The sequence below is a fragment of the Podarcis tiliguerta genome (genome assembly GCF_965153285.1).
Source record: "Podarcis tiliguerta genome assembly, chromosome: 10".
In the NCBI taxonomy this organism is placed as follows: Eukaryota; Metazoa; Chordata; class Lepidosauria; order Squamata; family Lacertidae; genus Podarcis; species Podarcis tiliguerta.
Genome location: NC_139543.1, coordinates 68234150 through 68257289, shown reverse-complemented (window position 1 = coordinate 68257289; position 23140 = coordinate 68234150). Strand labels below are relative to the sequence as shown.

Sequence of the window (23140 nt, the reverse complement as noted above, 5' to 3'; positions counted from 1 at the left end):
AGAGCGAGAGGGGTCGGTGCACACAGACCCCTCTCGCTCTCCAGGCTTCCAAGGTAGCCGCCTGAAGGCGACTGAACGCACCTTAAACGGCACCTTGTTTTAGAGGGGGAAAACAAGAGGGGGGAAATTCCCCCCCCCCTCTCTGTGCAGCGCCTCCTGCCGCTTTGCTGAAGGGGCGCTGGGCAGAGAGGGGAAGATTTTTTTTTTCTTGTTCTCCCCCCTCTAAAACAAGGTGCGTCCTATTGTCCGGTACATCCTATGGTGCGGAAAATATGGTAAATTAAGAAGCAGTTGAGAGTCTCAAGCTCACCTGGGCCAGGGGTGGTAGCTGGCGGTGCTGTTGCCTTGGGGATCCTGGCTGCGTGTGCAGAGGTGGTTCTTGGCCTGAGAGAGGTGGCTGCTGGAGGAGTGGATTGTCTTGAACTCAATGGCAGGAATCTAGTTGTAATAGGTTTTGCAGATGGAACCATTGGAAGGGGAACGGAGAGGTTCCCACGAGACCCTGCTGCAAACAAACAATGCAAAAAGGAAATGTAAGCAGTAGCATTCTGGAATGAACCACTTCTGGGTGCAAGGAAGGGATCATATTTTGGAATGCTCCACTGAGTAAAACGTGAGAGGGGGCTCTTTCTGCTTGCTTTCCCCTCTGGTCCTGATCCCATGAAGAGGAACTGAAACTCCACAAGTCCCAGAGAGATGGGCGTCCCTGTTAGAATTCCTGCTCCGTGATTGCAGTCATGGGATTGTTGTCTTTCATATGACGGTGTGTGTTTCGACTCCACAGAGTGGGAAGTGACGGAGACAGGGTGTTTGTGTTACTGTGTTCTGTGAAGTGGGACTATTGTCCTTTGTTCTTTCTCTCTTTGCAGTCTGATGCTAGAGAGAGCATCTCTCGGTATTGCGAACAACACCAAACTTACCCTTTGTTGGTATCTTCATGAACTTACCTAAAAAGATAAAGAAAACAAAAGACTAAGTTAAGCACTTGAAAAATCCATTGAAATCAGACATTAGGTTGGGTAGTTTGCAAGTCTCTGTGGCTTTGCATAAGATTTTGTATTTTTCTCAGAAGATTGATAAAGAATGCATGATCATCACCCCTAGCTAGCAGGACCTGTGGTCAGGGATGATGGGAATTGTAGTCCCAAAACAGCTAGAGACCCACGTTTATGAAACCCTGCTATAGAGAGACACAAGGCAATCTATAGTAAGCTCGGCTCTTGCACAATTTGCTGCGTGGCAGCTAGCCAAGAATGCAAGACTAGCCCATGACTTAATGTTTACTACCTTAGCCACGGCAAAATAATTCACTGCCCCAGCTCAGCAATGTTCCCTTGTGAACCCTGCAGTTACCGGTGCCTTGAGTAAGGGTCACGACTCTTCCATCGGAGGCTCCAAACACAGCACAAATCCCAATGGTGTACTGGGTATCAGGCAGCAAATTTTCCAAACGGTAAGCGAGAACTCCGCTGTCTAGGAGATGGCTCTGAGCAGTGTCTTTCTCTGAAACAGAAAGACCAACGGCCAAGTTTGCTTTCCTCCTTGCAAAACAGGTTGCTGTTATTATTCATCAGTATCCATGGCCCTTTCCCAGAGCTTACAATCTGAGGCTCTAACTACATGTGAGACCCTATCTGACCGCAGACTGACTCGCCAGAGTGGTGCATGCTCTGGTTATCTCCCACTTGGACTACTGCAATGCTCTTTATGTGGGGTTACCTTTGAAGGTGACCTGGAAACTACAACTAATCCAGAATGCGGCAGCTAGACTGGTGACTGGGAGCGGCCACCAAGACCACATAACACTGGTCTTGAAAGACCTACATTGGCTCCCAGTATGTTTCCGAGCACAATTCAAAGTGTTGGTGCTGACCTCTGAAGCCCTAAATGGCCTCAGTCCAGTATATCTGAAGGAGTGTCTCCACCCCCATCATTCTACCCGGACACTGAGGTCCAGCGCCGAGGGCCTTCTGGCGGTTCCCTCACTGCGAGAAGCCAAGTTACAGGGAACCAGGCAGAGGGCCTTCTCGGTACTGGCACCCACCCTGTGGAACGCCCTCCCACCAGATGTCAAAGAGAAGAACAACTACCAGACTTTTAGAACACATCTGAAGGCAGCCCTGTTCAGGGAAGCTTTTAATGTTTAATAGGTTATTGTATTTTAGTGTTTTGTTGGAAGCCGGCCAGAGTGGCTGGGGAACCCCAGCCAGATTGGTGGGGTATAAATAAATTATTATTATTATTATTATTATTATTATTATTATTATTATTTATTTGGTTGTGGCGGGTTTTTAAATCCCTAAAAAACCCTGGCAAACTGTGGATCACAGTTGAGGAAAAGCATATGGAGGGATTTTCCTTAACCTTTCCCTCTCCAGCCTCTTCTCAGCTCAAAATCATCTTCCCTTAAGCTTGGCTGGTGAAAGATGCCAAAGTTTTATGGCGTGCCAATCACCATAAAACACGGCAGACTTCATTTATCCGGCCTGGCACACTCCTGATTAGCAGAAAAGAGGTGGGGTCCGTGAAGCTTTTCCTGTGTGTCCCACCATGGGTGATATAAGCAGACTGGGGAGGGCACATTTGAGCTGGAAAGTGACGTAACAAATTATTTTGCTCAAGATGCGGCCTGCTTAGGGATGCATGGTGTTTTGGAAACAAGCATGCATGTAGTTTGGGCTTCAGATCGTGTGGAATGCGTGCTTTTATTCTTATTCTTATTAAAATAATTTCAGTAGTAGAAAATAAAGTGAGGAAGGGAGAAGAAAAGAGCAACAAATAAAATAAGAAAAATATAATATGATATAGTTACTATTATGTTACATTTCTATACATAGGAATAATAACATTGCCCTAATACATATATGATTATTAATACAACATATCTTCTGTAGAAACTAATTCCAAATGTCAGTATATTTGTCCAAACAAAGTCTATGTCTATAAGTTCATATGTTGCAAGGGTTAACATGTCATCAATCGATTAAAGGGGATTGTATATTTCTACCTCCAACTCATCAACACAGTTGTACATCGGAAGTCGAATGGAATCCGTTCCGGAAGTCTGCTCAACTTCCAAAACTTCCAAAACCAAGGCACGGCTTCTGATTGGCTACCAGGAAGCTCCTGCAGCCAATCGGATGCTGCGTCGGACATTCAGGTTCCAATGAACGTTCGCAAACCAGAACACTCACTTCCAGGTTTGTGGCATTTGGGTGCCAAAACATTCGACCTGCAAGGCATTTGGGATCCCAGGGGCGACTGTACTAGTCTTTCAGAATGTGTGCTTAAACTCTGATAAAGTCTCTTGCTTGTCTGCATGGAGGTCCTAGAGGGGTGGGTGTGTCAGAACTTGCGTTCGACCGAGCTACTCCTCCGGTCGAGTCCTCTGATGGTGATTAACAACCTGAACCTTTGATGAGGCTCCAGGCACATTCCCTAATTACGCAGAGTATACAAGCAGCAGCGAAGGTCGAAAAATATGAGCTATATTGCTAAGAGTTTTATTTCTAACTACGCAGACAGAAAAGAAATATACATCCTCTCTCTGTGAAAGCAGAGAGGCAACTGGTACAAAGAAACAGGAAACCAGTAATATCAACATCCGTCTCCCATGAGACTTCCAACAGTCTGAAATCTCTGGAATGTAAACAGAGTCTTGTGACTCCAAGCACTGCCCAGTGGCACAAACAGAAACCTAACAGGGTGGTGGTACAGAATCTAGGCTACTGAACAAAGATAAATTTTACATTTGTTGCCCTGCCCACTTTAGCCCCACCCCCAGCTGTCATGTGGCCCCTGGAAGGTCACCCAGAAAGGAATGTGGCCCTCAGACTGAAAAAGGTTATCTCATATGGTCACACTTCGCACGAACACCATTAGGCTTCTTGTTACAGAGGGTATCTTAGGTGGACAAATGCCAGGGACAGACGTCAACATACCTAGCTCGGTTCCAGATGGTTTCCAGACAATCTTATATTTGTTGGCTGCAGGGACAGCGCTCCAGGACAAAGAGATGGAGGTGCTCGTGGAAGAGGTTGCCTTGAAATGAGTCACATAACCCAGAGGAGCTGCCAAGAAAAAGGGCATGGTAATAAGGTCCAGTGCCGGATTTACGTATAAGCTAAACAAGCTACAGCTTAGGGTCCCAATCTCTTGGGCCCCCCCCAAAAATATAAAGGGGAAAAAACCTGGATGTACATTTCCAAAATATAAGATAAAAAACAAATAAAATAAAACCTACACACACCAACAGTGTTTTGTGTTGTGTAGGTTCCAATGATATACTGTATTTTCTGCTCTATAAGATTCACTTTCTCCCTCCTAAAAAGTAAGGGGAAATGTGTGTGCGTCTTATGGAGCGAATGCAGGCTGCGCAGCTATCCCAGAAGCCAGAACAGCAAGAGGGATTGCTGATTTCACTGCGCAGTGATCCCTCTTGCTGTTCTGGCTTCTGAGATTCAGAATATTTTTTTTCTTGTTTTCCTCCTCCAAAAACTAGGTGCGTCTTGTGGTCTGGTGCGTCTTATAGAGCGAAAAATACGGTATGTGGCACTGTGGGTTAAACCACAGAGCCTAGGGCTTGCTGATCAGAAGGTCGACGATTCAAATCCCCGCGACGGGGTGAGCTCCCGTTGCTCGGTCCCTGCTCCTGCCAACCTAGCAGTTCGAAAGCACGTCAAAGTGCAAGTAGATAAATAGGTACCACTCCGGCGGGAAGGTAAACGGCGTTTTGGTGCGCTGCTCTGGTTCGCCAGAAGCGGCTTATCATGCTGGCCACATGACCCGGAAGCTGAACGCCGGCTCCCTCAGCCAGTAAAGCGAGATGAGCGCAGCAACCCCAGAGTCGTCTGCGCCTGGACCTAATGGTCAGGGGTCCCTTTACTTTTATCTTTAGGTTCCTATGATATAAGTAATGGCCACCACCTGCTAGCCTACTCCCTAAAATATCACTGGTTTGCTCATATCTATATATAGGGTGCCTACATTCTGCATGGACTGATTGCATGGCAACATGTGCAAATGGCTTGAGATACCTGTTAGGTCCATAAATTACCATATTCAACACAAAAAACAGTAACCATTTGTTGCTGACAAAGGACAGCTGAATATATAAAGGACCCCATTACCTTCAGTAGCTTAGGGCCTCATCATTAGGCCCTAGGGTCTGTCATTTTAGGGGGTGAAACTCGAATTTTGCAGACTTCTTCAGCAAGAGGCCTTAAAAGTATGCCTTTGGGTGTGAGGAATTAAAACCTGCTATTATTTTTTCTGTCTGGACAACGTTTACCTTCTGAAAATGCCAGGCAATGCTTAATCATCATCATCATCATTATAATAGTAATAATAGAACTGCAAGAATCTGGCAAATGTTTTAAATGATTGCAATTTTACACACATCTTATATTCCAAGCAAAACAAAATCATATTAGTTGAACCAAAATATCTTTGGAATTCCCAAGCCATGTTACAATTTTTTAGCATCCCACCTTCCGGAGGAAAGTTTCTTAAGAGGAATTCACAACCTGAATGGAAGGGGGGGACAGGGGCAGCAAAATCTCAAGCTCTCAAGAAGTCGGTTTGGAATGATATTGTATGCAGAAGTACTGTTTTGGGGGGACAGGGGGCGGGCAGGTGTGGAGGACTCCCTGGTCCTGAATGGGGTAACTGTGCCCTTGAAGGACCAGGTGCGCAGCCTGGGAGTCATTCTGGACTCACAGCTGTCCATGGAGGTGCAGGTCAATTCTGTGTGCAGGGCAGCTGTTTATCAGCTCCATCTGGTACGCAGGCTGACACCCTATCTGCCTGCGGACTGTCTCGCCAGAGTGGTGCATGCTCTAGTTACCTCTTGCATGGAGTACTGCAATGCACTCTATATGCTACCTTTGAAGGCGACCCGGAAACTACAACTAATCCAGAATGCGGCAGCTAGACTGGTGACTGAGAACGGCTGCCGAGTCCATATAACACCGGTCTTGAAAGACTTACATTGGCTCCCAGTACGTTTCCAAGCACAATTCAAAGTGTTGGGTCTGACCTTGAAAGCCCTAAACGGCCTTGGTCCAGTATACCTGAAGGAGCGTCTCCACCCACATCGTTCTGCCCAGACGCTGAGGTCCAGCTCTGAGGGCCTTGTGGCGGTTCCCTCCCTACGAGAAGCCAAGTTACAGGGAACCAGGCAGAGGGCCTTCTCGGTAGTGGCACCCGCCCTGTGGAACACCCTCCCACCAGATGTCAAAGAGAAAAACAACTACCAGACTTTTAGAAGACATCTGAAGGCAGGCCTGTTTAGGAAAGCTTTTAATGTTTGACGGACTATTGCATTTTAATATTATGTTGGAAGCCACCAGAGTTGCTGGGGAAACCCAGCCAGATGGGCAGGGTATAAATATTATTATTATTATTATTATTATTATTATGCATGGTGGAAAGGAGGTCCACTTCTTTTTTTGTCTGCGACGCAAATATACTCACAGGTCCTCGCAGTAATGGTGATCCCCGGACCCTCCACCGAACCAAAAAGGACATACAGCGAAATCACATATTCCGTGTTATCAGCCAAATTTTGCAGGCGGTAAGCTGTATTGGAACTGTTCAGAGCAAGCTGCCGGGGTCGGTCTCTTCCGAAGAACTCTTGGAACGCACAGAAACAGGTAAAAGACGGAGAGCAGAATCCTCAGTGTGTGTGTTTTACGTAGTTTTCGTTTATTTATAAAAGTTATTTCCAGGCCACCAGCCCTCAGGGCGATGTGCAGTGTTGAAATGTAAAACACCATTAAAAAAAAATTAAAATACAGATAATCATGTAGGTGGCTTACTAATAAAAATAAAGGAAATTGGTAAAACAGCTCTGCAAGGCCTGTCAGCATTTAAAAAAGTCGTCACTTGGGCAAAAAAAATGAGAGGCACAAATACAAGATGGGTGACACCTGGCTTGAGAGCAGTACATGTGAAAAGGATCTAGGAGTCTTGGTTGACCACAAACTTGACATGAGCCAACAGTGTGATGCGGCAGCTAAAAAAGCCAATGCAATTCTGGGCTGCATCAATAGGAGTATAGCATCTAGATCAAGGGAAGTAATAGTGCCACTGTATTCTGCTCTGGTCAGACCTCACCTGGAGTACTGTGGCCAGTTCTGGGCACCACAGCTCAAGAAGGACACTGAGAAACTGGAACGTGTCCAGAGGAGGGCAACCAAAATGGTCAAAGGCCTGGAAACGATGCCTTATGAGGAACGGCTAAGGGAGCTGGGCATGTTTAGCCTGGAGAAGAGGAGGATAAGGGGTGATATGATAGCCATGTTCAAATATATAAAAGGATGTCACATAGAGGAGGGAGAAAGGTTGTTTTCTGCTGCTCCAGAGAAGCGGACACGGAGCAATGGATCCAAACTACATGAAAGAAGATTCCACCTAAACATTAGGAAGAACTTCCTGACAGTAAGAGCTGTTCGACAGTGGAATTTGCTGCCAAGGAGTGTGGTGGAGTCTCCTTCTTTGGAGGTCTTTAAGCAGAGGCTTGACAACCATATGTCAGGAGTGCTCTGATGGTGTTTCCTGCTTGGCAGGGGGTTGGACTCGATGACCCTTGTGGTCTCTTCCAACTCTATGATTCTATGATTCTATGAGATGCCTGCAAGTCAAAAGCGAGGGTGCCACAGCGTGGGAAGGATTAAAATAAATTATTTTAGTTCAGGCCACCTGGAATAGCTGAATAGCTCAGCCAGTACAGCTTGAGACTCTTAAACTCACGGCTGTGGATTTGAGCTCCACCGTGGGCAAAATATTCCTTCATTTCAGCGGGTTGGACTGGATGACCCTCGGGGTCCCCTCCAATTCTGCAATTCTATCATTCTACAAAATAGCAGTCCTCTTCCAGGTGATATCAGTGATCAGGCTGGGATATAATGGCTCAAGAGATCCTTAAGCTATCCTGGACCCAAGTTGTGCAGGGCTTTGTATGTCAAAACAAGAGCCTTCAGCCTGTGCCCTGCCAGTGTTTTAGCAGAGGTTCCACATGCTGCCGTGGGACGCGGGTGGCGCTGTGGGTTAAACCACAGAGCCTAGGACTTGCCGATCAGAAGGTCGGTGGTTCGAATCCCCGTGACGGGGTGAGCTCCGGTTGCTTGGTCCCTACTCCTGCCAACCTAGCAGTTCGAAAGCAAGTAGATAAATAGGTACCGCTCCAGCGAGAAGGTAAATGGCATTTCTGTGCGCTGCTCTGGTTCGCCAGAAGCGGCTTAGTCATGCTGGCCACATGACCCAGATGTTGTATGCCGGCTCCCTCAGCCAGTAAAATGAGATCAGTCCACGACTGGACCTAATGGTCAGGGGTCGCTTTACCTTTACTACATGCTGTCAGCCACTGGGCCCTATCAGCAGCCTAACCAGTGCCAGATTTATGTATAAGCTAAACAAGCTATAGCTTAGGGCCCCACTCTCTTGGGGTCCCCAAAAAATATAAAGGGAAAAAAACCTGGATGTACATTTCCAAAATATATGAGAAAAAACATATAAAATAAAACCTATATACAGCAACAGTGTTTTGTGTTGTGTAGGCTCCTATGATGCAAGTCATGGGCCCCGCCTGCTAGTCTGCTGCCTAAAATATCACTGGTTTGCTCATTTCAATATATAGGGTGCCTACATTCTGCTCTTTATAATTATTAGTAGCATCATATATTTACACCTATTATTATTTCATGTTATAGCAAGTTTCTAGAGTCTAGATTATGAATTGTGTTTCTGAAGAAACTGTTGTTATTGCCGAATGCCAATCTGTTTGCATTATTAAGTTCGTTATGAATAAAAAATCATTTTAGGTTAGAGCTTAGTAATTATTTCACTACTAATATACTTCTTCTTAATTGTATTTCACTATTAATATACTTCTTAATTGAATTATGGTGCTGGAGGAGACTCTTGAGAGTTCCATGGACTGCAAGAAGATCAAACCTCTCCATTCTGGAGGAAATCAGCCCTGAGTGCTCACTGGAAGGACAGATCCTGAAGCTGAGGTTCGAAGAGACCAGCATGAGTTTGACCAAACTTTTGGAGGCAGTGGAAGACAGGAGTGCCTGGCGTGCTCTGGTCCATGGGGTCACGAAGAGTCAGACACGACTAAACGACTAAACAACAACAACAATTGTACAGTGGACGCTCGGGTTGCGAACGTGATACGTGCAGGATGCCGTTCGCAACCCACAGCGTTCACAACCCACAACGGCACGTCTGCACATGTGCGGGTTGCGATTTGGCGCTTCTGTGCATGCGCAAAGCACAATTTACCACTTCTGCACATGAGCAACCCCCGAAACCTGGAAGTAACCCGTTCCAGTACTTCCAGGTTTTGGCGGGTCCATAACCCGAAAAAACACAACCTGAAGTGTCTGTATTTAAGTTCAACAATTACTTTTATAAAATACTTTTATAAAATACATATTTTGTTATGTGTAAATGGCTTTAGATACCTTGTGGGTCCATAAATTACCAGATAGCATACAGTGGTACCTCATGTTACAAATGCTTCAGGTTACAGGCTCCGCTAACCCAGAAATTTTACCTCGGGTTAAGAACTTTGCTTCAGGATGAGAACAGAAATCGTGCAGCGGTGGCGCAGTGGCAGCAGGAGGCCCCATTAGCTAAAGTGGTGCTTCAGGTTAAGAACAGTTGGAATGAATTAAGTTCTTAACCCGAGGTACCACTGTATATTCCACACAAAAACAGCGACAATTTGTTGTTGACAAAGGACAACTGGACATATGAAGGGTCCCATTACCTTCAGCAGCTTAGGGCCTCATCAAACCTAAATCCGGCCCTGAGCCTAACCACTGCATTCTGCACCAGCCGTACCCTCCAGACCATCGCCAAGGGCAGCCCCACATACAGTGACCCACAGATCAGAACGCTTTGCTGTGACAGTTCTCTTACCTGGCGTTGGGCCCCACGTCACCCGGTACCCAGTCGCCCCGGGCACCCCGTTCCAGGAAACCAGCACAGAACTGATGGTGACCTCGGTTGCTTTCAAAATCTGCACGGCGCTGGATGACACTGCAATGAACATTGAAGAGGCAAGAGAAAGTGGAAAGATCAGTATGCAGTTCCAACATGTTGGGTCGAGGAGATGCTCATTCTGGGAGGAGGGATGCAGGAACATCCCGCTGCCTCTCCAAAACTGGGTCTATTATTTTGCAAATGAATGCTCACAAGGGAATGTGGACACTAGGAAAGCACCCAGCTGGGCTGCCACCTCCTTCTCCTCTCCCCTGGTAACAGGCCTGCACAGCCGAAGCAATCAGCCTTCTTTTTTCTTGCAGGCATTGCTTGCAAGAGAGGCTTGTCCATAGCTGTCAACCGTCCCTTATTTGGCGGGCAAGTCCCTTATCCCAGCGCTGTGTCCCGCTGCTGTCCCTTATTGAGGATGTCCCTTAAATTTCCAAGGTTTCAAAGGAAGCAGCTCCTCTCCCTCCCTCCCTCCCTGCTGGCCAGGGAGGAGGGAGGCTCCAACTGTGTTGCTCACCCAATACGGAGTCTAACAATGACTGGGGGGTGAAGCTTGCATGCCTTGTGCCCATCAAATCGGCCGCGTTGCCTGGGGACTCGCCTTTGCTCAGCGCTTCCCAGCGGAGAGGAGACGGTGGTTTTCCTTGCTGCATCCCCTTTGCCGGGTTGCTGCGCTGTGGGAACCACTGCTTGAGGCTTCGTTTGGCTGCTGGTTGACTAAAATCCCTTATTTTGGCTGCTGATCCCTTATTTTCAAGGCGGCTGGTCCCTTATTTTCAAATCTGTAAGTTGACAGCTATGGGCTTATCCCTCATGCAGGCAATGCTTGCGTAATGCAGGCTTCTTCTTCCTCCTCTCCCCATCGGTTGTTGGGGAGGAAGTGCCAAGCATAGGGCGCCAGTTGTTGGCAAGCACCAAACATAGGGCTGGCAGTGGCCCTTGAACCCTGGTTCCCAGGTACCGAAGAACCAGGCGGCTGTCGGCCTGTAAATCGTATGGAAAGAATTCTTACAGCTGGGCAGAACAAGCCACCTTACACTCATGTGCTGTCAAAACGATGCCATTTTGTTGGTGGGACATTGCTGGAACAACTCTTAGGTTGGGACAACTGGCTGAAATGTTTTTAAAAGTTTAAACAGTTCTAATTTGGGTTCCTCTGTTTTCTTTTTGTGGGGTTGGTTTGTTAGATAAATGTTTAGTTGAGGTCAGCAGGTATTTTAATTTGGGTATAACTTCAAACTGTTTTATTATTATTATTATTATTATTATTATTATTATTGGTTTCTGTTGATTTATTGGCTTGTTTGTTGCTCATATAGTAGATAAAGATATATACATACATATGTTTGTGTGTGTGTGTTTGATGCTTTGTTGTGTGTTTATGTATGTTATAAGCCACCCAGTGGGACGCAGGTGGTGCTGTGGGTTAAACCACAGAGCCTAGGACTTGACGATCAGAAGGTCGGCGGTTCAAATCCCCACAACGGGGTGAGCTCCCGTTGCTCGGTCCCTGCTCCTGCCAACCTTGCAGTTCGAAAGCCCATCAAAGTGCAAGTAGATAAATAGGTACCGCTCCGGCGGGAAGGTAAACGGTGTTTCCGTGCGCTGCTCTGGTTTGCCAGAAGCGGCTTAGTCATGCTGGCCACATGACCCGGAAGCTGTACGCCGGCTCCCTCGGCCAATAAAGCAAAATGAGTGCCGCAACCCAGAGTCGGCCACGACTGGACCTAATGGTCAGGGGTCCCTTTACCTTTACCTTTAAGCCACCCAGAATGGCTGGGGAAATATGGCAAGATGGGAGGGATATAAATTAAATTATTATTATTATTATTAGTGAGTTGTCCCACCCACCCATCAAATTTGACATGTGGGGTGGGACCCAGAATCAAAGGAGTTCCTGGCTGCTCCCATCAGCAATTATGCTGCAGCATTCTGCACTAAGCGCATCTCAAGGGAAGCCCCACATTGAGTGCATTGCAGTAATCTGATCTCGAAGTTGCTAGTGCCATCGCTATGGGTGCCAACATTTCTTGCAGGATTACATGAATTCTCCTCCACGGCGGTGAGACTTACAGGTTGTTGCCTTCGCAGTGACTATCGGTCCCTCAATGGCGCCAAAGACCGGATTCACCGTGACGACGTATTCATTGCCTGGTTGCAGACCTTGAATCCTGTAGTAACTGTAAGTGTCACCCAAGTTCACGTTCTGGACGCTGCCTTCTGCAAACATGTGAGAAATTACATTGTGGGGTGGGTAGGGAATAAAGATTCAGTATTTCTCTTGGAAAGGCACCAGAGAGATTGGACTGTGCAACTTTGGGGGATGTAATCCACTGGGAGCAGTCAAATACAACATTCCTTGTTTTCCTAGAGTGGACATGCAAGGAGATGTTGGTCCAGCCAGTCGAAACTTCCTGTTTCTCCTGGCTGGAGCATCCTTCCTTGCATGTGACAAGAGGTGGGCGTGACCTTACCTGTCCAGGTAACAAAAGGATGAGTCACGCAGCACTCTCTCTCTCTCTCTTTTACTTCCTTCTTCGTTTGACCAGCTTTTAGCTAGGACAGCTCTGCGAGCTCTCAACTAGCTGAAGCACTGGGATTATTCCCCCATATGGGGTAGATCCACATGTACATATTTGTAACTAAGTCTGCCTTCAGCAACCCAACTGTGAACTGATGTGAGTAAACTTCTTTTATTGCTTTAAATAAGATTGTCATGTCTTTATTCTTCTAAGAGGGATTCAAGGGAATTTACCAGGGATTTACAATTCAATCTGAGACTGAATTATATAACAGTGAGAGGCTCACACGAGCCTGCAACCAGCTATCTGCTGTGCATATAAAAAGGGGGCCTGTAACTCTGCTACATAAAGAAACTTGCTAGCGCAAGTTAGGAAGGATATTAATAAACAATATATCCTCTTCTGCCACCCTAAGCATACCTACAAACTTTCTGCCAACCTTGAGAAAAGAAAAGAATCATTGTCTGTAGGACTATAAACTGTATCAGGAGGTTTTTAATGTTTGATGCAGAGCTTTCCAAACTTTTTCATGTTGGCGACACACTTTTTAGGCATGCATCATTTCGCGACACGCTCATTCAGTTTTACTTAATTGTTACAAACCACATAAAAGAAAATATACAGGAGGACTATAATCATTCAAAAATATGGTAAAAGGTTAAGAAATGGGTCTTGGATTGCGTGTCTGGGTTAGAAGTGGGTCTTGAGTTTGAAAAGGTTGAAAATCTCTGATATAAAATAAATAAAATAGCACAAGGGGGTGAATGATTTTCCCCTCCCTGTGGCTTCGAATTAATTTATTTTAAAAGATAAGTGCATGAGTGGTATATGCTCTAGTTATCTCTTGCTTGGACTACTGCAATGCGCTCTACGTGGGGCTACCTTTGAAGGTGACCCAGAAACTACAACTAATCCAGAATGCGGCAGCTAGACTGGTGATGGGAGCGGCCACCGAGACCACATAACACCGGTCTTGAAAGACCTACATTGGCTCCCAGTACGTTTCTGAGCACAATTCAAAGGGTTGGTGCTGACCTTGAAAGCCCTAACGGCCTTGGTCCAGTATCCCTGAAGGAGCTACTTCACCCCCATCGTTCTGCCCGGACCTTGAGGTCCAGCTCCGAGGGCCTTCTGGCGGTTCCCTCACTGTGAGAAGTGAGGTTACAGAGAACCAGGCAGAGGGCCTTCTCGGTAGTGGCACCCGCCCTGTGGAATGCCCTCCCAGCAGATGTCAAAGAAATAAACAACTATTTTACTTTTAAAAGACAACTAAAGGCGGCCCTGTTTAGGGAAGTTTTTAATGTCTGATGCTGTATTGTTTTTAATATTCGGTTGGAAGCCACCCAGAGTGGCTGGGGAGGCCCAGCCAGATGGGCAGGGTATAAATAATAAATTATATTGTTGTTGTTGTTGTTTAGTTGTGTCCGACTCTTCGTGACCCCATGGTCCAGAGCACGCCAGGCACTCCTGTCTTCCACTGCCTCCCGCAGCTTGCTCAAACTCATGCTGGTAGCTTCGAGAACATTGTCCAACCATCTCATCCTCTGTCGTCCCCTTCTCCTTGTGCCCTCCATCTTTCCCAACATAAGAGTCTTTTCCAGAGAGTCTTCTTTTCTCATGAGGTGGCCAAATATTGGAGCCTCAGCTTCAGGATCTGTTATTATTATAGTCCGCTAATATAGCAGGAATACAGTACATCCCTCTCGGTATATTATTTTCCGCCATGAAATAACAAAGTTGGCTGCATCTTGTTCCAGCACTAGGTGGCAATATTTACTCATTTTACTGATCCGAGCAAATGAGCTGTTTCGCTTTTCCTTCCTTTTCAAAGAGCTTCCTTTATTTCTTTTCCTTTTCAATCCTCACCTCCTAGCCTGTGTGTGTTTTTTTAAAATTTAAAAAACCTCTTTTCCGCTGAGAAACTTCTTCTTCGAACCAGAATACACCTGGCGTCTCTGGGGGTGCGGAGGTTAAACAAATCGCGCGCATGAATTGGAAGATAGCTGCCCTCTTGCTCCAATTGACAATGACCTAAGCTTGCTCATTCGTAGGTTTCCGAATCTCCATAGTAACAAGCCTAGTTGAGAGCTATCTGTGCGTTCAGAGAAAAAAGGGGAGAAAGCAGTTTCATGCAGCTCTCCAGAGGCCGCGCCACTTGAGACTCCAGGTGCTCTCACACATAACAAACTCGACGCCTCCGGAAAACAAATTTATTATGGTCTCGGGCTTTCACAGGCTACAGTCTGCTGCATCAGATTCTGAGTTGCAGGTATATACATACACAATGTTTTGGGGCATGCACGCATCAAATTGTAAACAGGGGGATCAGGCGGAGACGAAATGCAGAAAAGTGCAGACAGTGATACATCACTACTGGGAAAACCATAGCTTTAACTAAGGTCCGTATAGTTCAAGCTATGGTTTTCCCAGTAGTGATGTATGGAAGTGAGAGCTGGACCATAAAGAAGGCTGATCGCCAAAGAATGGATGCTTTTGAATTATGGTGTTGGAGGAGACTCTTGAGAGTCCCATGGACTGCAAGAAGATCAAACGTATCCATTGTTAAGGAAATCAGCCCTGAGTGCTCACTGGAAGGACAGATCGTGAAGCCGAGGCTCCAAGACTTTGGCCACCTCATGAGAAGAAAAGACTCCCTGGAAAAGACCCTGATGCTGGGAAAGATAAATACAGTGGTACCTCAGTTTTTGAACAGCTTAGTTCTCGAACAACTTGGAAACTGAACATTTCAAACCCGGAAAGGAGTAATTTCGAGAGGGGCTTGTCCCCCAGCCGTGGAGTCCAAAGTTTCTTTCCCAGCCAACCTTCCCAAGATGGATCCCAGTCTTTCCTCTTCCTCCTTCTTCCCAGCTCCCCTTGCTCAAAAAAGCCTCTCTTTTCCTGTCACACACACACACACACCGATCACCTTGGCAACATCTGTCTCCCCAGTCCAAAGGATTCATCTTGGATGGCCCCATCAACCCCTTTTGTCATGTTAACAGATTTGCTCTTCCGGAAGGCCAGCCAGGCTGGTTTGTGGAAGCCAGCCTAGGAATTCCTTGTCTGGCACAGCTCTGCAGCTTGTACTTTCATCCATATCCCAATTAATCAAAATCCTACCATTCTAGGGACAGCAGTTCTCAACCTGTGGGTCCCCAGATGTTATTGGACTACAACTCGCATAATCCCTGACCACTGGTCGTGCTGGCTAGGAATGATGGGAGTTGTAGTCCAACAACATCTGGGGACCCACAGGTTGAGAACCGCTGGTTTAGAAAGACTACTCCCCTCCCCCCAAAAAACCCTCTTTAACACCATAATCAACGTCACAGGTTTTCTGGCCCCCAGATTTGACTATTATTGAAAAGTCACATTCTTCAGTGAGTGCTTGGTCGCTTCGCTGCAAAGAACCAAAGTAAGGATGCTCTCTACCTGAAGATTCCCATGTCAGCCTGTATCCTGAAGCACCTCTGACTTGCATCCATCTGGCCTGGATAGTATTGGTTGTTGCATTCTGGAGCACGAAGTTCCCCACGGGCACCAGCTTTACTGCAGGAGACAAACATTCACAGTACTTTCCAAGCACAATTCAAAGTGTTGGTGCTGACCTTGAAAGTCCTAAAGGGCCTTGGCCCAGTATACCTAAAGGAGCGTCTCCACCCCCATCGTTCAGTCTGGACACTGAGGTCCAGCACCGAGGGCCTTCTGGCGGTTCCCTCACTGCAAGAAGTGAGGTTGCAGGGAACCAGGCAGAGGGCCTTCTCGGTAGCGGCACCCACCCTGTGGAATGCCCTCCCACCAGATGTCAAAGAGAAAAATAACTACCAAACTTTTAGAAGACATCTGAGGGCAGCCCTGTTTAGGGAAGCTTTTAATGTTTAATAGGTTATTGTATTTTAGTGTTCTATTGGAAGCTGCCCAGAGTGGCTTGGGGAAACCCTGCCAGATGGGCGGGGTATAAATTATTATTAGTACAGTCATACCTTGGGTTACAGATGCTTTAGGTTGCGGTTTTTTTGGGTTGCGGACCGCTGAAACCCGGAAGTACTGGAACGGGTTACTTCCGGGTTTCAGTGGTCGCACATGTGCAGAAGTGCAGAATCGCAACCTGCTCGTGTGCAGACGTGCCACTGCAGGTTGTGAACGTTGCGGGTTGTGAACGTGCATCCCACATGGATCACATTTGCAACCCAAGCGTTAAGGTTAGATACGCTTCAGGTTACAGACTCCGCTAACCCAGAAATAGTGCTTCAGGTTAAGAACTTTGCTTCAGGATGAGAACAGAAATCGTGCTCTGGCGGCGCAGTGGCAGCTGGAGGCCCCATTAGCGAAAGTGGTGCTTCAGGTTAAGAACAGTTTCAGGTTAAGAACGGACCTCCGGAACGAATTAAGTTCTTAACCCGAGGTACCACTGTATTAGTTTTATTACTGGTTAAGAACTGGATGCCAAAACCTTAGTACACCATCCCCTAATGTCATCTGTTGCGGAAACAGATATGGCAGAGTGGAGCCGTTATTTTAACTTTCTGCAAAATCCTCAGCCTGGAAAGTTACAGGGAATATAAATGCCACGTAGCTCCCAGAGAGCCAGTGTGGTGTAGTGATCAGAAGGCCAGACTAAGGCCTGGGAGGGACCAGGGTTCAAATCCCCACTCGGCCGTGAAGCTCACTGGGTGGCACAGCTGTCAAGTGTCCCTTATTTGAAGGGACAGTCCCTTATTCCAGGGCCATGTCCCGCTGCTGTCCCTTATTGATGGATGTCCCTTAAATGTCCCTTAAATGGATGTCCCTTAAATTTCAAAGAAAGCAGCTCCTCTCTCTCCCTCCCTGCCGGCCAGGGAGGAGGGAGCCTCCAACTGTGTTGCTTGGCTGTGTTGCTCACCCAATAAGAAGTCTAAGAACAACTGGGGGGTGGAGCTTGCATGCCTTGTGTGTGGCTAGTTAATGCAAGCTGAGGGGGTTTTTGAATGCTGGACGCCATTTTGTTGCACGTGCTACTGCAAACTTTGCAGTGCAAAGCCAGGCCAGGGAGCCATCTTAAGCTGAGGCTGCATAGGCCTTGTGGTGCATGTGATTCAGATTCTAGTCAGCTGAACCTCTGGTTACAAAGTTGGTTGGACAGTGTTCTCGAAGCTACCAGCATGAGTTCGACCAGACTGCAGGAGGACAGGAAGACTGGAGTGCCCGGAACAGGTGAGGCTGCAGGTCCCTTATTTTGGCTGCTGGTCCCTTATTTTCAAGGCTTCTGGTCCCTTATTTTCAAATCTGTAAGTTGACAGCTATGCTGGGTGGGCCTTGGAAAAATCTCAGCCTAACCCGCCTCACAGGGTTGTTGTGTCAATTAAAGGAAGAAGAGGGGAGAATCATGTACTCTACCTTGAGATCATTGGAGGAAAAGTGGGATATACGTGAAACTTGCAAATAAAATCCACCCTCTGCAGGAAGCTGCCTTATACCCAGTCAAGGGCCCCCAGTATGTCTGCACTGAGTGGCAGCAGCTGGACAGGATTCCAGGCAGGGGATTCCACTAGCTCCACCTGGAAATGCCGGGACTTGAACCTGGCACGTTCCGCATGCAAAACCGATGCTCTACCTGCTGAGCTAAGGATGCCAGGCCCCTGGCAAGGGCCTAAGGATGTTGCACAAGGATGCCAGTTCCGGGCAAACGGACCTAGAAATGGCTAGCCCCCTACAGGGGGGTCCTGTTCCTGAAACGGATCTGAAAAACAACAAAGAAACACTTGGAAGGACTTACAAGTTCTGCCAGTCGTTGACACCGCCTGGCTCGGCCCTTCTGGGTAGACGGCATAAATGCTGACCGTATAGTTTGTGTCCTCCTGCAAGTTGTCAAGGACATGTGAGGAGACATCTCTGGCCAGAATCTTTTCCGAGGTCAACCCAGGCCTGGTGGCTGTGCAGGAGGTAGAAACGAAAGCAAATGGAGTCAAGTCCACTCAGGAGCTGGGACGAAATTTTGGGGGAGAAGGCAGCAGAAAGGAAAGGAACGGCTGCTTAATGTTTGGGAATCCAGAAGGCGCTAAGCGACCCAGGCATCTGAAAATCCGGGAAGCGGAGGCTTAAGGGAACGAGGTATCTTAAGGTTTAGTAAGGAAACAAAAGGGAAATGTGCCAAACTTCCCTCACTAGAGAGTTGCTTCAACTCCTTGATCATTTGGGGCGTCCTTTCCAGCTCGGCATCATCCTTCCTGTCTCAAATGTGTCCCAGGCAACTGCAACAAGTAAATACTCTGACATGCTCAGGGGCACTCTTTTTAAAAAACTTCCTGGTACTGTTAATGAATTAACTTAGACACAGAACTTCCATATGGAAGTGAGAGCTGGACCATAAAGAAGGCTGATCGCCGAAGAATGGATGCTTTTGAATTCTGGTGCTGGAGGAGACTCTTGAGAGTCCCATGGACTGCAAGAAGATCAAACCTCTCCATTCTGAAGGAAATCAGCCCTGAGTGCTCACTGGAAGGACAGATCCTGAAGCTGCGGCTCCAAGACTTTGGCCACCTCATGAGAAGAGAAGACTCCCTGGAAAAGACCCTGATGTTGGGAAAGATGGAGGGCACAAGGAGAAGGGGACGACAGAGGACGAGATGGTTGGACACTGTTCTCGAAGCTACCAACATGAGTTTGACCAAACTGCAGGAGGCAGTGGAAGACAGGAGTGCCTGGCGTGCTCTGGTCCATGGGGTCACAAAGAGTTGGACACAACTAAACGACTAAACAACAGACACAGAACAGGAAACAACACTTCACATGGGGAAAATTTAATATTATGAAATGGGAAATAACAGATTGAATTATAATTAAGAGTGTTATCCCACCTTTTAGCTCACCGGTACCAGGCTGGAGGACAAAATACACATGGAAATATTTGTCTTCATTGCATGCTAGGGCTGGGGGAAAGGAAGCCAGCCAGAGCTGAGGGAAGGCTCTCCATGTCACTGGGGCCACTTGAGACTCAAGCAACAGCAAAGGATCCAGAATGGACCCCAAGCTTTGTAATGGCTCCTTCAGAGGAGACAACCTCCCATCAATGCCCCACTTTGGTGAAGATAAGCAGGATTATTAGGTCCGGCTACTTTCTGGAGGAGGGGACGCGGGTGGCGCTGTGGGTTAAAGCCTCAGCACCTAGGGCTTGCCGATCGAAAGGTCGGCGGTTCAAATCCCCGCGGCGGGGTGCGCTCCCGTTGTTCGGTCCCGGCGCCTGCCAACCTAGCAGTTCGAAAGCACCCCCGGGTGCAAGTAGATAAATAGGGACCGCTTACTAGCGGGAAGGTAAACGGCATTTCCGTGTGCGGCTCTGGCACGCCAGAGCAGCGTTGTCACGCTGGCCACGTGACCCGGAAGTGTCTCCGGACAGCGCTGGCCCCCGGCCTCTTTGAGTGAGATGGGCGCACAACCCTAGAGTCTGTCAAGACTGGCCCGTACGGGCAGGGGTACCTTTACCTTACTTTCTGGAGGTGGTGCCTATCTGATCCCTCCCTACGGTACCTACAAACCCTCTTCATGCTGCTTAGAGTTTTATTCTGGAAATAGGCAGGATAAATAAAGGATGATTTTATCTATCGCATTCCCTGGTGCAGCTGTAAAATTCTCCCACCCACAACATCGCTGCACATTTTTATACGAAATCCAAAGGTTAATTTGCAAAGGTTTTGACCAGACATATTAACAAGCCTTCCCCTTGACTTTTCAAAGGTTGCGATACCAGAAGAATCACAAGTAGCAGACTCAGGGGATCCCATAGGAACATCCACATCTCCTATTGGAAGAGTTTTTAGGTCCTGATTTTGTAAATATATTACCCTGCATTTCTCAGTGAACCTTTGCTGTATTGGGGGAAGGGGTGTGGCCTGCTTTTCCTGTCTGAAAGGGCTATTTCTGGGTTTCGCCGCTAGCACATGCGCAGAAGCACAAAATGACATAATGCGCATGCGCAGATATGCCGTTGTGGTTGCATTCTTTTCATGTTGTGAACGGGCCTCTGGAACGGATCCTGTTCACAACTAGAGGTACCACTGTTTTGAATTGGGAGACCACCCTTTGCGCCTCGGTTTTGGAATGTTTTGGAAGTTGAACCGTCTTCCGGAACGGATTACATTCGAAAACCAAGGTACCACTGTATTCCTTTTCCCTGAATGCATTTTCTCACAGACAAACACCCAAATCTAGCAGGGACTCCATTGACTTACTTGGCAGGTAGACCTTGTAGCCTTCCAGTTTTCCCAAAGGAGGAGTCCAAGCTACTTTCAGGCTGAACAGTCCTTCTTCTACGACCCGGAAATGGGTCACTGTAGGTATGGATGCTTCAAAACAAAAGGACACAAGCTGAAGAATGAATCCACAGTGCTACAAACAGATCTCCTGAACAAGCAATATATAAGCCTTGCAGGTATATAAATTACACAACACATTTAATGGGGCATTACGGGTTTGTTTTGTTTTTGTTTCTCTTACGCATTTTGTGTCTTTATTTTGTATTTTTATGCTATGAACTGCCCTGAGATCTTTGGAGGGAGGGCAGTATACAAATTTAATAAACAAACAAAAACAAACAAGTCCTTATTCACAAAGATCAGTCCAGAGGGCAGAGATCTGGTCAGTTCCCACCAGTGGCGTAGCGTGGGTTGTCAGCACCCGGGGCAAGGCAAGTAATTTGTACCCCCTAACCCGTGGATTTGCGCCCCCTACCCCTAACCCCCAGATGTTGCGCCCGGTGCGGCCGGCCCCCCCTGCACCCCCCACGCTATGCCACTGGTTCCCACCAGAATTTTCAAAGGTGGTTTTTCTCAGTCATGCCTCTTTCTGATTAAGGACACCCAGTAAGTCTCTACGGCAACCTTTCTCAAGCCTTGTTTCTCAATCCAGCCTAGTTTGGATTAAAACTCCAATTTCCTACCCCCAATGTATAATGATGATAATGATGATAATGGTGATAATGGTGATAATGATGATGATGATGATGATTATTATTATACCCTGCCCTTCTGGCTGGGTTCCCCCAGCCACTCTGGGTGGTTCTCAACAGAATAATAATAATAATAATAATAATAATAATAATAATAATAACAACAACAACAAAGCGATAAAACATCAAACATTAAAAACTTCCCTAAACAGGACTGCCTTCAGGTGTCTTCCAAAAGTCAGATAGTTGTTTATTTCCTTGACATCTGACGGGAGGGCGTTCCACAGGGTGGGCGCCACCACTGAGAAGGCCCTCTGCCTGGTTCTCTGTAACCTCACTTCTCGCAGGGAGGGAACTGCCAGAAGGCCCTCAGAGCTGGACCTCGGTGTCTGGGCTGAACGATGGGGGTGGAGATGCCCCTTCAGGTATACTGGGCCAAGGCCATTTAGGGCTTTCAAGGTCAGCACCAACACTTCGAATTGTGCTTGGAAACATCCTTGAAGCCAATGTAGGTCTTTCAGGACCGGTGTTATGTGGTCTTGGCAGCCACTCCCGGTCACCAGTGGAGCTGCCGCATTCTGGATGAAGTGTAGTTTCCGGGTCACCTTCAAAGGTAGCCCTACGTAGAGTGTGGGGCAAATGGAAGCTGTAGTCCAAAGCACACCACATTGGTGAGGACTACATTAAAGTTCTCATGGATGGCAACTCTTAACCTATCATAGTATTAGTGGCCTGTCCACCCTATTAGCATCTGCAAACATGGCGCCCGTGCAGAATTCTGTTTTCAAGCTGTTTTCCTCGCCTGCCTTGTCAACACAGGGTAGTGGGAACAACCCTGCCCCAAGGGTGGTGCTCCCAAAATATAAACTCACTTGTTCTCGCTTTGATAGTCGCTGGCTCCCCCAGAACGTCAGAGTAGGCAGCCATGACAGTGAAGAAATATTTGGTGTTTGGTTTCAGATCCGTCACCAGCGCTGAGCTCTTGTTGGCGTCCAAAACAATCTGTCATATACAAGACCCAAATAAATAAGAGGAAGTATGGAAGAGAATATATATTTTCTACGGTTCCTTCATTGCAGGGCATTGTATTAGGTGGGCCTTGAGGTCCCTTCCGACTCTAAGATTCTATTGATCTTCATGTTTAGCCTGGAAAAGAGGAGACTGAGAGGAGATAGGATAGCCATCTCCAAATATCTCAAGGGCTGTCACATGGAAGATGGAGCAAGCTTGTTTCCTGTTGCTCCAGAGGGTAGGACTCAAAGCAATGGATTCACGTTACAAGAAAGGAGATTCTGGGAAATGATATATAATGAAGTGAAAAGGATGTTTAAAATATTTTTTGTAAAAAAAAACACAAGCTTTTCTTTTGGAAATTATAGGGACAGAACTACCTAAACTGTATAGAAACTTATTCATGTATGTCCTGAGACCTCCGAACTGCCCTGAGACCTCCAGGTATAATAATAAATAATAATAATAATAATAATAATAATAATAATAATAATAATAAAAAAAAAATAATAATAATAATAATAATAATAATAATAATAATAATAATAATAATTTATTATTTGTACCCCGCCCATCTGGCTGGGTTTCCCCAGCCACTCTGGGCGGCTTCCAACAAAGATTAGAAGAAGAAGAAGAAGAAGAAGAAGAAGAAGAAGAAGAGGAGGAGGAGGAGTTTGGATTT

General features: G+C 46.9%; 1 protein-coding gene across 1 annotated transcript in view; it reads right to left on the bottom strand.

Annotated features, from left to right (window-relative positions):
• LOC310658825 (collagen alpha-1(XII) chain-like) overlaps positions 1 to 23140 on the bottom strand; it is a gene marked incomplete at its 3' end in the record, with an annotated part of 74996 nt that overhangs the window by 11044 nt on the left and 40812 nt on the right. The window contains exons 8-17 of the mRNA XM_083401195.1: positions 22320 to 22449; positions 20732 to 20845; positions 18280 to 18435; positions 15957 to 16073; positions 12076 to 12222; positions 9931 to 10050; positions 6475 to 6633; positions 3942 to 4070; positions 1354 to 1503; positions 311 to 505 (exon numbers count right to left, since the gene is read on the bottom strand). Of these exons, the coding sequence (XP_083257321.1) occupies positions 311 to 505; positions 1354 to 1503; positions 3942 to 4070; positions 6475 to 6633; positions 9931 to 10050; positions 12076 to 12222; positions 15957 to 16073; positions 18280 to 18435; positions 20732 to 20845; positions 22320 to 22449 (1417 nt within the window). The remainder of the gene's footprint in view (positions 1 to 310; positions 506 to 1353; positions 1504 to 3941; positions 4071 to 6474; positions 6634 to 9930; positions 10051 to 12075; positions 12223 to 15956; positions 16074 to 18279; positions 18436 to 20731; positions 20846 to 22319; positions 22450 to 23140) is intronic.